Source organism: Rhinolophus sinicus, linkage group LG11 (assembly GCF_036562045.2).
Source record: "Rhinolophus sinicus isolate RSC01 linkage group LG11, ASM3656204v1, whole genome shotgun sequence".
NCBI classification, from domain to species: Eukaryota; Metazoa; Chordata; class Mammalia; order Chiroptera; family Rhinolophidae; genus Rhinolophus; species Rhinolophus sinicus.
In genome coordinates, this window is record NC_133760.1 from 58,080,966 (window position 1) to 58,095,387 (window position 14,422).

The 14,422-nt window shown below is 46.6% G+C and overlaps 1 protein-coding gene and 1 long non-coding RNA gene across 2 annotated transcripts; one reads left to right on the forward strand and one right to left on the reverse strand.

Moving 5' to 3' along the window:
• Positions 1–2,366: 2,366 nt before the first annotated feature.
• LOC141567696 (uncharacterized) lies at positions 2,367–3,043 on the reverse strand. The gene is made up of 2 exons (XR_012490516.1): positions 2,664–3,043; positions 2,367–2,549 (listed from the first exon to the last, which is right to left on the reverse strand). It is a non-coding gene; the product is annotated as an uncharacterized LOC141567696 (long non-coding RNA).
• A 6,837-nt stretch (positions 3,044–9,880) lies between these two features.
• LOC109457165 (trypsin) lies at positions 9,881–14,042 on the forward strand. The gene is made up of 5 exons (XM_019749846.2): positions 9,881–10,036; positions 11,444–11,603; positions 12,344–12,597; positions 13,136–13,272; positions 13,794–14,042. Exons 1-5 carry the CDS (start codon positions 9,997–9,999, stop codon positions 13,941–13,943), a joined length of 741 nt encoding a protein of 246 aa, XP_019605405.1. The 5' UTR covers positions 9,881–9,996; the 3' UTR covers positions 13,944–14,042.
• The last annotated feature ends 380 nt before the right edge of the window (positions 14,043–14,422 follow it).

A 14,422-nucleotide genomic window follows, 5' to 3' on the forward strand; every position in this document is an offset into this window, starting at 1 on the left:
CTATGTAAACTACCTGTTTATGCTTTTGTCCATTTAGTTATTGGAATATCACCTATTTCTTAAAATGCAGTTTTATACCAGTATCGAGTTTTCATTCTAGAAAGTTTAAATACATGAATCAACACAAAAATGGAATGATCTATAATTGCTAAATAATTTTTACCATTTATTATGTTAGATATTTATTACCAAATTGGAGTAATGAAAATCTATATAAATCTACGTTGGAGATAGGGGAGGGTTGTTGCCCATGCTTTAAGTCTAGTTGGTCATTGCATTTCTTTTAACCAGGGAAGTGCTGGGTCAGGAGGAACATATTAGCATTTTTCTAATGTAATAAATTTTATCAGATTTTTAATGTGGCCCATATAAAATGTAAAGGCATATGGGTTAGAATTTAAGCAAAGGGGGCTGGATGTTCTCCCCCCCTGAACAGGTTACACATATGACAGACCTCCAATCCACTACAGCTGGAGATATTCCATTCTTAGGTAAGGACCTAAAATTAACCCTAGTTAGAAGACTAGGATTATTCCTATTAAAATTATTATAATGGACATCCTGGAACAAGAACACACTCTGATTGGCCCCTCTCCATGAAACAGCGAAAGTCTGAATAAATAAAATTTCACTGCATTGTTTCGCTCCCAATAAGTTAGGATTAAAAAAAAAAAAACAATAGAAATGAAACTGAAACCTCGAACAATGAGTGAAAGTGAAAGACTTGGTTGCCCTGAAACAACAGCTAACATAAGCATGTCCCAGAGGAAGAGGGGGTGTGAAAGACGAGTTTAACATCTGAATTAGGTATGTGCCTGAAGAAGGAAAATACTCTAAGGACAGTTTGAATTGCAAGAAGGAATAGTGAAGTAGTGGAATGGTAATCCGTCAATAAATTCAAATAAACACTGTCTATACAAAACAGCAATAGCATATCTGCTTGAAGATAAATAGGAGAGACATAACTGATTCCAAGACAGCTGGGGGATTTGGGGTATAGAGTAGTGAAAAGGAGCCCCAAGAATATGCATCAGGAACCCCCTTTTGTTCTTGGCCGATTTCTAATGTGTCGGCACAGGCTGGAGTCTAGAAGGCTGAGCAGAGAACAAAGAGCTGCACAGCAATTTCGGAAGACACTCACATTGGTGAGTGCGCTGTGATGGCCACTGAGACCCCGGAAGGGCCATACACTAGCAATGATGACCACATGCTAGGAATCCCGAACAGGGACGGCAACACTGAAATAAATCCTAGCAAACCCTAGAGGTCAACCCTGCCAGAAAAAAACTTAACATTTTTTCAAAGAAAATAACACAATCTAGAGCCCCTATGCTGTATTACCCACAATGCCCCCACAAAACCCCTTTATATTTGTTCAAGTAGAAAATTTTAGTAGTCTTTTAATTGTACATTCCACTCGAAATCTATCTCCCTCAGATCCATATTGCCACCGGTGTTACTGTATCAAAATACAAATTGGATCATGTTATGTCACTTAAGGTAGGACCGAAGCCTAGCTACTGCCAGAGATTGGTGCCCAAAGTCTTTTTTTTCATGCCTCATACTGTCCTCCATCATCTGGCTATCACCTGCCCTGGAGGAGGCTTCCAAGGTGACACTCAGTCTGAACAGCGAAGACTCACTGGTCATCCTCCTAGGAAGGAGAGTCTGCAATGCACATGCCTACCTCAATTGGTGTTTATCTCCCACCCTTTCTTTCTCCTTTATGTATTGCCGTGGACTTTCCTGCTCCTCCAAATATTTTTCTATTAAACAGGGAACTCACTGATAATCCAAATTTCCTTTTGGTCTCAGAAACTTTACCTTCCCCTCACCTTTAGGATTTTGCTCATCAAAGCTTTTTAGCAAATAGAGCATTTTCAGTAATATTGTTATGTGTGATATGAACCAATATGCACGGCAGAGAAACGCAACAAATGGTGTCTTCATTAGTTAAGGGCTTTAGTGCATGGGACAGGGTCCTCTCTTGTGTGTGGAGTCCCGAGTTCTTAGGTGAATTTATTGGACAGCCTTGCTCTAGCTGATAAGTAGAATTCTGTTAGACTTTGGGGTGCATAAAATGTAGAACTCCCCATCAGATGTACTGCAGGCTGAACTACAGACTGAAACTCCTGTCAGGGGTCTCACAGGGGGCTGAACGGAGCCTCAGGGATGGGTGAGTATGTTGTCCCCACAGCTTCCTGGCTGGGCCTGGGGTTTGTGCACAGGGAAGCAGTGACATTGCAGGGCTGTGTCTTGGCTGCTGGCACAGAGATACACAGCAGAGTCGCCTGGCTCCAAGGAGTTGATATGAAGGTTCAAATGAGCTTTGTCAGGAGGGTCAGGTGAGAAACGACTTGGAACTGTCTCGTTTACAATGAGTTCCTTATTATTATACGTAAACATAATCTTCAGCAATTGCTGGGAGTCCTGCTTATACCAGTACATAGCATCATGGCCCAGGTTTTGTTCACATTTTAGGGACTCCTTATTTCCCACCTGCGTGACGAGGTATTTCGGAGTCTGCAAAACTGCTGTGTCCAAGAGGCCTGAGGAGGAAAGAAGCAGAATCCAGACAAGCCCCAGAAGGGCGCCTGTCGCTGGAGGCCTGACGGACAGGCTTGGAGACTCAGTGGATCGGGCCACCCAGGCCCCTCACTCACCTGCTCCCAGGAGGCAGAGGCCCACACAGCAGAGGAGCCTGGAGCCCATGGCGGAGAGGCGCCGACAGGCGAGCCCTCCCCAGGGTTCGGGTCTTCAGTGGTAAGACACCAGGCCGCAGAGCTCCCAGCCCACAGGTGCTTTCTGTGGTGACGTCACAGCCTCAAATGACTTCCTCATTCTCAGGCTCGCCTCTAACGACTTTTCCCTTTTCATGTCCTGCACTTGCTACTTTTAAAGGAATTTTAATTCCTCCTCCTTACAAGGGAGTTTGGAACTTGTAAGGGTAGTTGGAGTGGGGTGGGCGCGTTGCCTTAAGGATGTTTCTCTGACGTCATTCTTGCACCAGCAGCTGCCTCCCTCCGCTGCCCCTGCCCCAGGATCGGGCGCCCCCCACCCCCTTCTTCCCTGTCTTGGCCTCCGTCTCAGAATCAGCCTGGTTTTCCTTCTCTGGGTCTCCTGCGTCTTCTTCACAACAACGCGGGATGGTCCCGCTCACATCTGGGCTCCCGTGAATGTCTGATTTATCTCAGTTGTGAGGTCTCCCCCGAGGACCAGTGCAGACCATTGACAGTGCATGAATTCATGCTGAGGCTGCTAGGGAATTAGTCACAGGTGACAGGAGCCAAGGGGTTACAGAGGCGAGTAACTGGCATGGAAGTTGGGGCAATCTAAGCGGAGGATTTACTGTCCTTGAATTGTCCACAGGCCGCCTTCCCTTTGGGTACAAAGTTTATTTACACTTAATTCCTAGCGTAGGGAGTCTCAGCCTCGGAACTGCTGACACACTGCACCAGATAATTCTTGGTGGTGGGGCTCCCTGCGCCCTACAGGATGTTTAGCAGCCCCCCTGGTCTCTACCCACTACCTGCTAGCAGCACTCCCTACCCCCAACTGTAATAACCAAAAATGTCTCCAGACATGGCCTCCGTGAGAACCACGGTCCCCTCTATTCCTTCCAACAGTCCTTCCCCTCCTCTATCAGCCTCAGGGGTTTTGGTGGGGCCACAGCGCCATCTCATGGTCAGCAAGGTGCAGTGCTCAGATCTGTGCCCTCTTGGGCCAGGCGCTCTCTCTCTCTCTCTCTCTCTCTCTCTCTCACACACACACACACACACACACACCCCTCTGTCTGGCAACACTAACTGTCAACTACTGGTGAAACCCCTTCAAAGACAACGCGCAGTGGTTCCTTTTTTTTTTTTTTTAACTGAACACAGAACATGCACTGGAGGTACAGTAGTGAACAAATAAAAAACGCCCACCGTCCTTCCTGGAACTTGATTTGATGGCGGTCACTGAATGGCTACTTAATGTAAAGCATGAATAAGACAATATTCTCCCCCACATAATGCTTATATTCTTATAGGAGCAAAAAGAAATTCACAGCTTACCCTCAGCTGGAACTATAAAATAGACACTATGTGGAGGTTAGGATATACTCAGTGTTAACAGAGTTAAAAACTGTCCTTTTGTGGCGTCCCATTTCCACATCTATGAAACAGTGGGTTGACATATTCAATTTCCATATCTCTGTCCAGTTTTAAAATTGTATGCTCTTAACCGAGGGCGCCCCTAGATATTTCCTGGGCTAGCGGGTCTTATGCATCCAGTATCCAAGTACCTCGCTCATTGTACCACACAGCTGATACGTAAAGATTTTCAAAGAAAGAAAGGGAGGTAAGTGGGGGAGGAAGAAAGAAAACAGTAAAAACAAAATGAACGAGAGGCTACATTTAACAGTGATTCTGAACAAATGAAGTGGCCATTCCTAAAGAGTAGATTTCAGATGAATTATTTACTATAGTGTTTTATGCACGCGCTCTTTAAAATAAGGTGCACACCATCCAAAGAGAAGCTGAATGAAACTGATACCCAGAAACTTGCCCTGTGTGACATGATGTTACTTCTAGTTGTTTTATGTTTCTTATAGGAGACTTGGAAAGCAAGGCTTTTTTGTTGTCTCTCAAGAATTGTCCAAAGGATGGAAGGGAACAGAGCAATGGATCCTTTGCCCCTTCTTTGCTGATAGCTCTGGCTCAACCGGAGAAGGGGCAGCCTCTACAGAAGGAACAGAGGGCTGGTGCTATGTGCCTGGAAGTGCCAGGGTTCAATTTCAGCAAGAAAGTAAAGGAGGGAAGAAAATGCAATCATTTGAGCATGAAGATAACATCATCCACAAAGAGATGGGGGAGTCCCAGGACCAGTGGGGAAGGGGCGCACGGCTGGAGAAGACCTGGAACAAAGGGGAGTGGGCTGGGTGATACCAGGATGCACATTTTGGGCACTGGTCCTATTGTTGCCCGTCAATATTTAAACTCCTGCTTATATTTGGACAATTCCCCCCAGTTTGGGGAAAAGGCATGTGTGTTGGCATGCTGGAAAGGTGAAATCTTCCTCCCATTCTGGAACCAAGACCTGCATTACTGCCTCTGCCTTTTGTGACTTCAACAGGGACACATCTCCACCTGGCAGAGCTGCCTCCTTCCACCAGCTGCCTGAGAGCTCGAGGGGAAGACCAGGCTGTGTGCTCTGGCAGAAGGGGACGGAAGGAGAATGTCTTGTGCTCAATTCTGTCAAATGTAGTTTCCAGGGCACAGAGTCCCATGAAGATTTCAGTTACATCAGATTCTGTCTCTCTCTTCACTGGTGCTCCAAACTGATTTTTACGGTCTGCAAGGGGGCAAGGACCATGGTTTCCCTTCTATTCTGCTCAGCTGGCTGCTCGTTACTGGTGGCTCTGACCTTGAAAAGAAATCACTTTTCTTTCTGATAAAAATACGCAAGTCAACATACACATCAATTCTTGAGAGCATATGCCTGCAGGAGAGCTGACAGCTGTTGGTTTTCCAAGTGAAAATCCAGATCAAAACTAGATAGGACAGGCTGGGACAAGTCATTCACCTTCAGAAACCATCGGTTTAAGCTATTTGCCCAGTCAGCTACTGAAATCTCCTTTATCCACTTAGAACATTTACGTGCTCGCTTCGGCAGCACATACACTTAGAACATTTACGTTTACTTTTTCTATTATTATGTGGGTCATAACTAACCTTTAAGCCATTTGAACGTACCATGAGCAACAATTAGCAATAATTAAATGCAATACCACGACGTACAGGCATTATTTAACTTTCAAATGTGATTATTATATGTTACCTGACTTTTGTTATTTTGTGGAAGATGGGCGTGAGGAAGGTCCAGGGGGGTCCCCGAATTCTCAAGCCTTAAGTTAAAGTTAGTCACATAGAATACTCAATACTGAGCTTAGAGGTGTATGTTCCTGCATATTCTAATGTTTACAGCTTTTAACAGATTTTGAAAGTGGCTTATAATACAGAAAGTTAAGAAATTCAGATTCAAGCGTAGGCGAATGAGTGGGCTGTCTTAGGTAGATTCCTCTGTGCCATTCTAAGAAGAACTGCAAAATTAAGCTTCACAGAAGGGCTAACAGTTTTCCTGTTAAATTGTGTGGCCAGCTAGCCAGATGTTTCCTTCAGGCAGCGCGTGGCATGTACACAGGTTCTGAAGCTTCGTCCTGGTACACACAGCTAGCGTTCACAGAAAATGTACCTCGGTGCCTTCTTGGATTTCTAAGACGCAAGGGAAATTCCAAAGGTTGGAAAACAACAACAGCAACAACAAACCAGCAGCCTTGAGTGAAAACAAAGTAAGGAGTTCTGTCTCGGACCTGTATTTTGGAGGTCTTTTCTAGCTGTAGGTGTTTTGGTATCAGATGTTTTCATGTCTGGACAATTCTGGCTTCCATGGGTCATGGTAGACACAGAGAGAAGCTGGAGATAGAGTCCAGAAAAAAAAGTCTGTGGCTGATATTTTGATAGGACCGTTTTTATCAAACCCAGAAGAGGGCTTCCTATCATCGCTCAGAACTCTCCTCCTCCAAGAGTACAGAGAACCACCCAGAAGAGGGACAAGAATAAAACCCTTTGTAGCTTAAGTCGCTGATACTCTGGAGTGAGGGAAGTGGGACTGTCGGTCTCTTTTGGCCTGGCAAATAGCTGTCCCTAGGTTATTGCTATCTCTGTAAGATTTGCAAGAACCTCTGGCCTGTTGGACTCCCAGCCTGAGCCCCAGGGGCCCCCAGCCCCGCAGGCAGAGGCTCAGCCCCGGGCCTCTTCTATCCCTCTCAGGAATGGGCCCACCGCCTGTGGGCTCCCACTCTCCCCACCTCGAAACCCTGTCCCTTCCAATCCCATACAGGCTCACATGCAACCTGTCTGGCAGACCAGGCTCTTTGCTGGGACAAAAACACCTGCAGATGAGCACAATGCGAACACTCTGTATTTAAGCCCTCACATTTCAGCACTGAGGTCTCTGCAAACCACATTCTCCTGTGTGGTGAACAAGACCAGACTTTCACTTCACCCGCTCCCATCCAGGGAGTTCTCTCATGCGTCCCTCAGGGCTCCCTGAACCTCAGTAGAGGCACAGTTCCTCCTGGTGGCCAAAGGGCCTCAGTCGTGCTGCGTGCTGCGGAGACAGGAAGGCAGTGGCGTCTTAGAGATGGAGACACACAGTCAGAGGGCGGTGGTTAACCCCTGCCCTCCCATCTCAGAATGACTCCTCAATCAGGACGAGGCTCCCTGGAGACAAACAGGAGCTACAGTGGTTTCTTACCGCTCCGCTTCTACCGATGCATCCAACTGTGTCCCAGATGCTGTTTGTACTTCCCTGCTACTGCTCCTCATACGCTGACACAATTTGAAGTAAAGGCAACACTGAGAAATTTGTTTTAAGATTACAAATTTTATTTCGAGCCATACCCGGTTATTGAAACCGAACCACAATTCGATTGCAAGTCTGGATATGGGGCATCTAAATGGTTTCTTCCCGAGAGCAGGGCTGACACACTGTGGCCCAGGGACGATCTGGCCTACAGTCTGTTTCAGGAAATGAAGTTGCATGGGCTGCACTCACTCATTTACATACTGTTTACGGCTGCTTTCATGCTACAACAGCAGAGTAGTTGTGACAGAGACTATATGGCTTGCAAAGCCTAAACCAGAAAAAGTTTGCTGGCCCCTGCAAACGATTTTATGGCGAGAATCACATGCAGCTAGAGCAGAAATGTACCCTCCCCACCAACCCAATGCCATCCTTGAGCAGAGTCCTCAAGCAAACATGGAAAGAACGCTATTCATTAACACTGATTTCCTACATACAGCAAAGGATACCGGTTCAGCTTAGCAGACTCTCGGGTTGGCACCAAGGTGAAAACACACGCACATACTGTGTACCTTGTTCCTTCTTGTCATTTTGCGGCCCTGACTTCAGAGTTTTAGTAAGTTTCTTTGTAGGTCTTTCGTCAAAGAGAGGAATTCTTATTTTAAAATTTCCCTGCACACTGACGTGGTAAAGAGTCAGCATGGTGGCAGGGAATGTAGGAAAGTGGCTGGAGAAGCTAAGGAAAGAGACAAACAGATGCCCTTGAGAAAAGGAGCATGAACTCGACTTTAGAAGCGGGTGACTCTTGCTCTTGCCAAGACAAATGTCAACATATTTGCTGGAACCCAATCTGCCTGCAATTCGGGCACAAGTTGGAATAGTTTTCCAAGGCCACTCAGCGATGTGCATGGGAAAGAGAGGTGACAAATACAGATTCATTAAACACACACACGCCTCTGGGCCACCATGTGTCTGAGGTTAGGAAGAGAAGTGTAGGTAGCAACACACTGCCGAGGGAACATGGGCCCTCCGCGTGCACAGCTGATGGCTGTGTGTGCGCCAGGAGGCCGAGGAAGGGGACCCCACACACAGTGCGGAGGGTAAATGAGAACTCACTGATGTTACTGAGAACACACGTTTTGTACACATGACGTGCAGACAAGAACACTTACTGAGTCTGGGAACCTTCAACCCAATTCTCCAGGGTCCCATTTCACAGAATGATTCACAGGACCGCAGCACAGTTATGTTGTAGGTCAAAGCTCCCGTACATTCATGCAAGGACATCTTCTTCAGGTCTGTTCACCCACTCTGCGTGCATGCGAAAGCTGCGTACGTTTATACAGAGACCCCTCGCGCTGTTCCCGTACTTGCCTGGCCTCTTTCACAGGGAGCAATCGCCTAGTCACTTTCCCTTAGCACAGTAATCGCTTTCGCTTAGATCTACCCTGCTCCACACCCCCTCAAATCATCTTCGTATCAGCAAAATATTTCAAATGTGCAACAAACAGAGACTATTTCAGGAGGGATGGTCTGCTAAAGCAGAAACAGCACCCCAGACCATTCAGATGTGTCATGTGGGTGTAGCTGAAGGTTAGCTGTCACCGACATTCACTGATGCTGGATACCTCTGTGTGCCCCACCATCCTTGTAAGGCCTGCTCCGGGAGCCCATTTCTTAGAGTTGTCACTATTCTATATGCTCCTTTAACTCAGAGCCTCACACATAGTAAGGCTCACACATAGTAAGCACTCCATAAATTTCAATTGTATTATCACTGGCCAAAAATTCTGTTTTCCCTTGGTCTCCAGATTCTGTCAAACTTACTGGGAAAGTGTTGCAGAGTGGTTAAGAGCACAAACTCTGAAGCTGTATTTCCTGGGTTGGAATCCTGATCCTACCTTGTACTTGCTGTGTGATTTCAGTCAAACCTGCTATTCTTTTGTGTGCCTCAGTTTTCCCATCTGTAAAGTTGGGACGATAGTAAGTATCTTGAAGGGTTGTTATGCGGATTACTAAATTAATACAGGCAAAGTATTTAGAAAAACCCCGACACACAGTAAGTTCTAAATAAATGTAAGCTATCACCATTCTTTCACTCTCTTGTTTAGATCTATTATAGTTTCAAATTATTCTGATTCTTTTTCCTGTTAGTAATGAAAAGTTAACATGGATATTCAAGACCAGACCATTTTACCACAAGAAAAATCATGTAATTGTGAAAGAGACAATGTCAATTAAACATCAAAGGCGTAGCATTCAAGAAAGCCTTTAGGATACACGTTCACAGTTGAGATATTCAAGGACCTAAGAGTTTTGTCTGGGAATCAGGACACCTGTAGCCCTGTTCTGCGACCTCACTCCACCTTGCTTTTCTATTCTGGGGAACCGTTCCCATCAGGTGGCTTCATTACTTTCATTCCCATAACCTTCTAAAAAAGTAGACAAAAGTTCATGTTTAAATCTGATGCTGAATTACGTTTAATTTGGCACAGAACTGAATTCTAAATTTGGATTTGTGATTTTCCAATGAAATCACTTTCCTGGCACCTGTGGCCATGGGTGTCAACGAGGAACCTGGAGGTACAAATAAATAGCAGAGGACGAAAACCTTCCACCTAATCTCCGGACCAGATCCAGCGAGCAACCATGAAGACCTTCATCTTCCTTGCTCTCCTGGGAGCTGCTGGTGAGTCTCTCTCAATAAATGAATCAGTAGGTGTCTGTCATGCATGTAAGTCTGTACTCTGGAAGACAACAATGAATGTTGAATGTAATCTCTGTATTCAAAAAGCTTCAACTGTTGAGGCAGCACTGGATAGTCCATATGTGGGTAGATGAATGAATCTCACTTGGTGGGGAAAGGTCACAGTGAACAGACGTGATTGGTGTGCAAAGTATAAAGAGGCAGAACTTGCATGAACTTCAAGGTAAAATCTATGAAGGAAGAGGGGATAGGATGGATGGTCAACATGAAGGAAATGTGACTTTTCTAAGGATTTGGAGTTAATAATTGGGACTAATGAGTAATCCTGTGCTCCTTGCAGAGGCTGTGAGGATGACAGCCTCAGGCTCCTCTATACTAAAGGGCATCTTAACAGGCAAAGATCTTTTATTTCTCATGAATAAAAGCTATGGCCTGGGTTTCACAACATCTTTGCTAATGAAATGTCTCCGGTGTAAAATAATATGTCATGCAATCATTAAGTGAAACAGAGATGTGATTATTTCTGGTTTTTTACTACTAAAGTTCATACTACTAAAACATACTAATTTTTTCCAAATTGGGCAAGTATAAATTTAATATACCTATCTATACACCTGGAAATGTCTTTCTCAAAATTACTGTAAAATACTTGAACAACAGGACGCACATAATTTATTCACAGACTTTTGGAGCTGTAAGAAATCGTAATACGCCAGACTTCACAATGCTGAATAAATTTTAAAATGTTAGAAAGATCATTGGGATAAGGGGACAGGTTGGAGACGAAAATCTTATAATGTTCTGTGAAATTATTTTGTGAAAAATTTAGGTGAGGACCAAGAAGAGAAACTGGGGGAACAAAAGTAGAAAATTCCCATTTTCTTCCAGGCCAGGACGTTCTTGGGAGACTTCTAAAAGCTCCCTTTCTGTTACCTCACGGGGATGGCTATCTATCCTATGCCAACCACCACAAATAAACATAACCCTGGTCATTGCAAAGCTTTATTGAACACCTATTTGCATGGCTGCTGAGCAGAGTTTTACATAAAAAGTATTCTTTGTATCTCTAGGTGGTGGTGTTCAGGGCATTTATTATGTAGAGTCTCTGATCTGTGTGTGGGGGGTGGGATTCCATATAAAAAAAACACACCAGTATATTTATCAACTGTAAAGCATAAATTAAAAAATAGGTACTAATGGTGTAAGTAGAGTATGTGTGAAAGGTATAGAAAAATAAGGTTTGGGGAAAAAATTACGTTAAAATCACCATCTCCTGATTACGTGCGGCAAGAAAACAAGACCTGAGATTTTCTGGTTCATCAGCAAAAACTTGGTGGTGAGCAGAAGATGGCTCTTTCTCACAGACAGTTTCCCACTTTTCTCTGCCAGCTGCTTTCCCCGCTGACGATGATGACAAGATTGTCGGGGGCTACACCTGCCAGGAGAACTCCATCCCCTACCAGGTGTCCCTGAACGCTGGCTACCACTTCTGTGGTGGCTCCCTCATCAATGACCAGTGGGTGGTGTCTGCGGCTCACTGCTACAAGTCGTAAGTGTCCTGTACTCACACCCCTGTTCCTTGAGACTGATGTCACCCCTGGCCCTGCCAAAGCACAAGCCGGCACCCTGCAGAGCTAGGACTGAGGGGTGAGCATTCAGTGTCCCAGAGCCTCACTATTCCTCAGGCATCGCAGGATGTATTGAGGGGCTTTCACACGGCCCCCTGAGAGGTCCTGATGTCCTTCCAGATAAAGGCACAGGTGGGGAAATAGTGAGTGATGAAGGATGCTTGGACGTAGCTTACGAGCATTCATCAGTCAATAGTCCTGATCATGACACCGCAACCAGAACAAAAAAGGCACGTGGAGGAAACCAATAAGTGAGATTTCCAGCACACTGAAAATAAGCACGGCCCATTCTGCCCCCCTTAGCAGCCTTCCCACATCTGATTCCTGCCACATCAGTGCTTGGAAAGCCCAACCAGAGGAGAAATGCTGATTCTCTGCCACCAACTCCCTTTGCAACTCCCATTGTTGTACGTGTCCTGTGGTCCCCATTCCTCTCCTGGCTTCCCTAACAAGGCCGTGGGCTGAGTCTGTGCCTGCAGTGATGCCTCCCTAAGGACAGTGTAGCCTGCACCGTGTCTGGGAGGGCCACCTTAGGGGGACAATCACTGTGCTGTGAAAGCTTGACGGGGAGGGTTCTGTGCTTATGCTCAGGACTGGTGTGTACTGGAGGGAGGAAGGGCTCAGGTGGGATACTCAGGGACCTTTTCATCCTTTAATCCAGCCGAATCCAGGTGCGTCTGGGAGAACACAACATCGAAGTCATCGAAGGCAACGAGCAGTTTATTAACTCGGCCAAGGTCATCCGCCACCCCAAGTACAATAGCAGAACCATTGATAACGACATCATGCTGATTAAACTGAGCTCGCCCGCCACCATCAGCTCTCGCGTGGCCACGGTCTCTCTGCCCAGATCTTGTGCAGCTGTTGGGACCCAGTGTCTCATCTCTGGCTGGGGCAACACCCAGAGCAATGGCTGTAAGTGTCACCTGGACCAGAAGCGCCGAATCTGAGACTCCTAGAGGGAGGTGAAAGGCAGGTTGAGGGGCAGTTAGTCCAAACTGTCACTCAAGGCCAGGTTCCTAGAGGCCAGCTTGTGGGTGTGCGGAGCCTTGGAATACATTCATTGAAATGAGGAAGGGTCCTTTGCTGGAAAACACTACAAAATGAGCTATGATGAAGCAGCCAGGTATACAGTGGAAGTGACCCATGATTTGCAGAGAACTAGAAACTGAGAGGGAAACAGGCAGGAGACAAAGGGACGTGGCACAGCCTCGGTAGAAACCTGCCGGAGAACTCAGTCTCCAGGTCTGAGATCTGTGCTCCCAGATGCTAGTGTCACACAGAAAACAACATGATTAAAACTGCTTGGAAGACCTTCCGGATACAAGTTCTCCCAAACTAGAAGTGGCAATCTGAGAGGAAGAGGGGGAGCGGTGGGAGGGAGGGGACAGGTAGTGGCAAAGAAATTTCTAGGAGTGTGGGGGATGCTCCATGTCGGCCTCTGCACCCACAGATGACTACCCCGAGCTCCTGCAGTGCCTGGAGGCCCCCATCCTGTCCGACAGCACTTGCCGCAGCGCCTACCCTGGCCAGATCACCAGCAACATGATGTGCCTGGGTTTCCTGGAGGGCGGGAAGGACTCCTGCCAGGTCTGTTGCTTTGTGGCCCTTCTCCTGCAGCTCAGCCCACCACATCTCCCCTTCTCTGAAACAGGGACGATTGAAAGGCTGGCTCTGGGGCTGATGATGGGGGGTGAGGGAGAGACGGGGGATAAACGATGACCTTTCTTTTTGCCATATTAATGGTTAGGATTAAGGGGGCAAAGATACACAGAAGATGGTGTGCACATAGTACATGGAGGCGCCCTTCCGAGGAGGACTCTTTGAAAGAAGCAGGGCTAGCAGGGCAGCATGACACTCCCCCGCCCTCCACCTCTCCTTGGCCCCTCGGGCCTGCAACTAAGGAAAGAGGAGGAGCTAGAAGGAGGGAGGAAGAAGAATAGGACGTGTGTGGAGACTGAGGGGTGTGTTTCCAGGGGGAAGAGAAGGTGCTGCTCACGGAGGAACAGGAGCCTGGGAAGGAGGCTCCCGGACACAGCAAGAGCATCTGTGAGCCTTTCTCCCACCTGGGCGTAGCTGCGAGTTCTAACTGGCTTTTCCCTCTTGCTCAGGGTGACTCTGGCGGCCCCGTGGTCTGCAACGGAGAGCTCCAGGGCATTGTTTCCTGGGGCTACGGCTGCGCCCTCAGGGGCAAGCCTGGTGTCTACACCAAGGTCTGCAACTACGTGGACTGGATTAAGGAGACCATCGCTGCCAACTAAGCACGTTTGTGTCTTCGTGACCCATCGCGGGAGGCACCTTCATCGTCTTCCTGTGCCTGCAAACAGTATCTAAATAAAAACATTTTGTCCTGCACCAAATATGTCCAAGAACTGTCCTTATTTGGGATTTATAACCTTGCTCTTGAAACTGGCTGCTGAGGAAGAGGGTGGACACAGAGTTGAACTATTAGATGAGGAAGCAATTTGAAAGCTTATTTAGTTATTCATTCAACCTAACCGAAATAAATTCAGTCATCACCTCCTCTGTGGCAGACTCTGTGGGACACTGAGGATAGAAAGATGGATAGGGTTAGGATTACTGGCTGTTACCATCACATTTTTAAACAGACAGTGACACTAAAATGCAGGGAGTTAAAACTGACATCCCAACGTAATTACACTAGTTCACAGGAAAGCTGGGGTGAAGCCCCGGGCTGTCTTATTCTGTGCAGCGGGGCTGCTGTGACACCATGCTCTCC

What these genes read in the sequence shown, in the direction of transcription:
- LOC109457165 (XM_019749846.2), top strand. Translation starts at nt 9,997, where the DNA reads ATGAAGACCTTCATCTTCCTTGCTCTCCTGGGAGCTGCTG. An exon ending in GCGGCTCACTGCTACAAGTC is followed by an intron (nt 11,604 to 12,343) that starts GTAAGTGTCCTG and finishes CCTTTAATCCAG; the next exon opens with CCGAATCCAGGTGCGTCTGG. An exon ending in GCGGGAAGGACTCCTGCCAG is followed by an intron (nt 13,273 to 13,793) that starts GTCTGTTGCTTT and finishes CCTCTTGCTCAG; the next exon opens with GGTGACTCTGGCGGCCCCGT.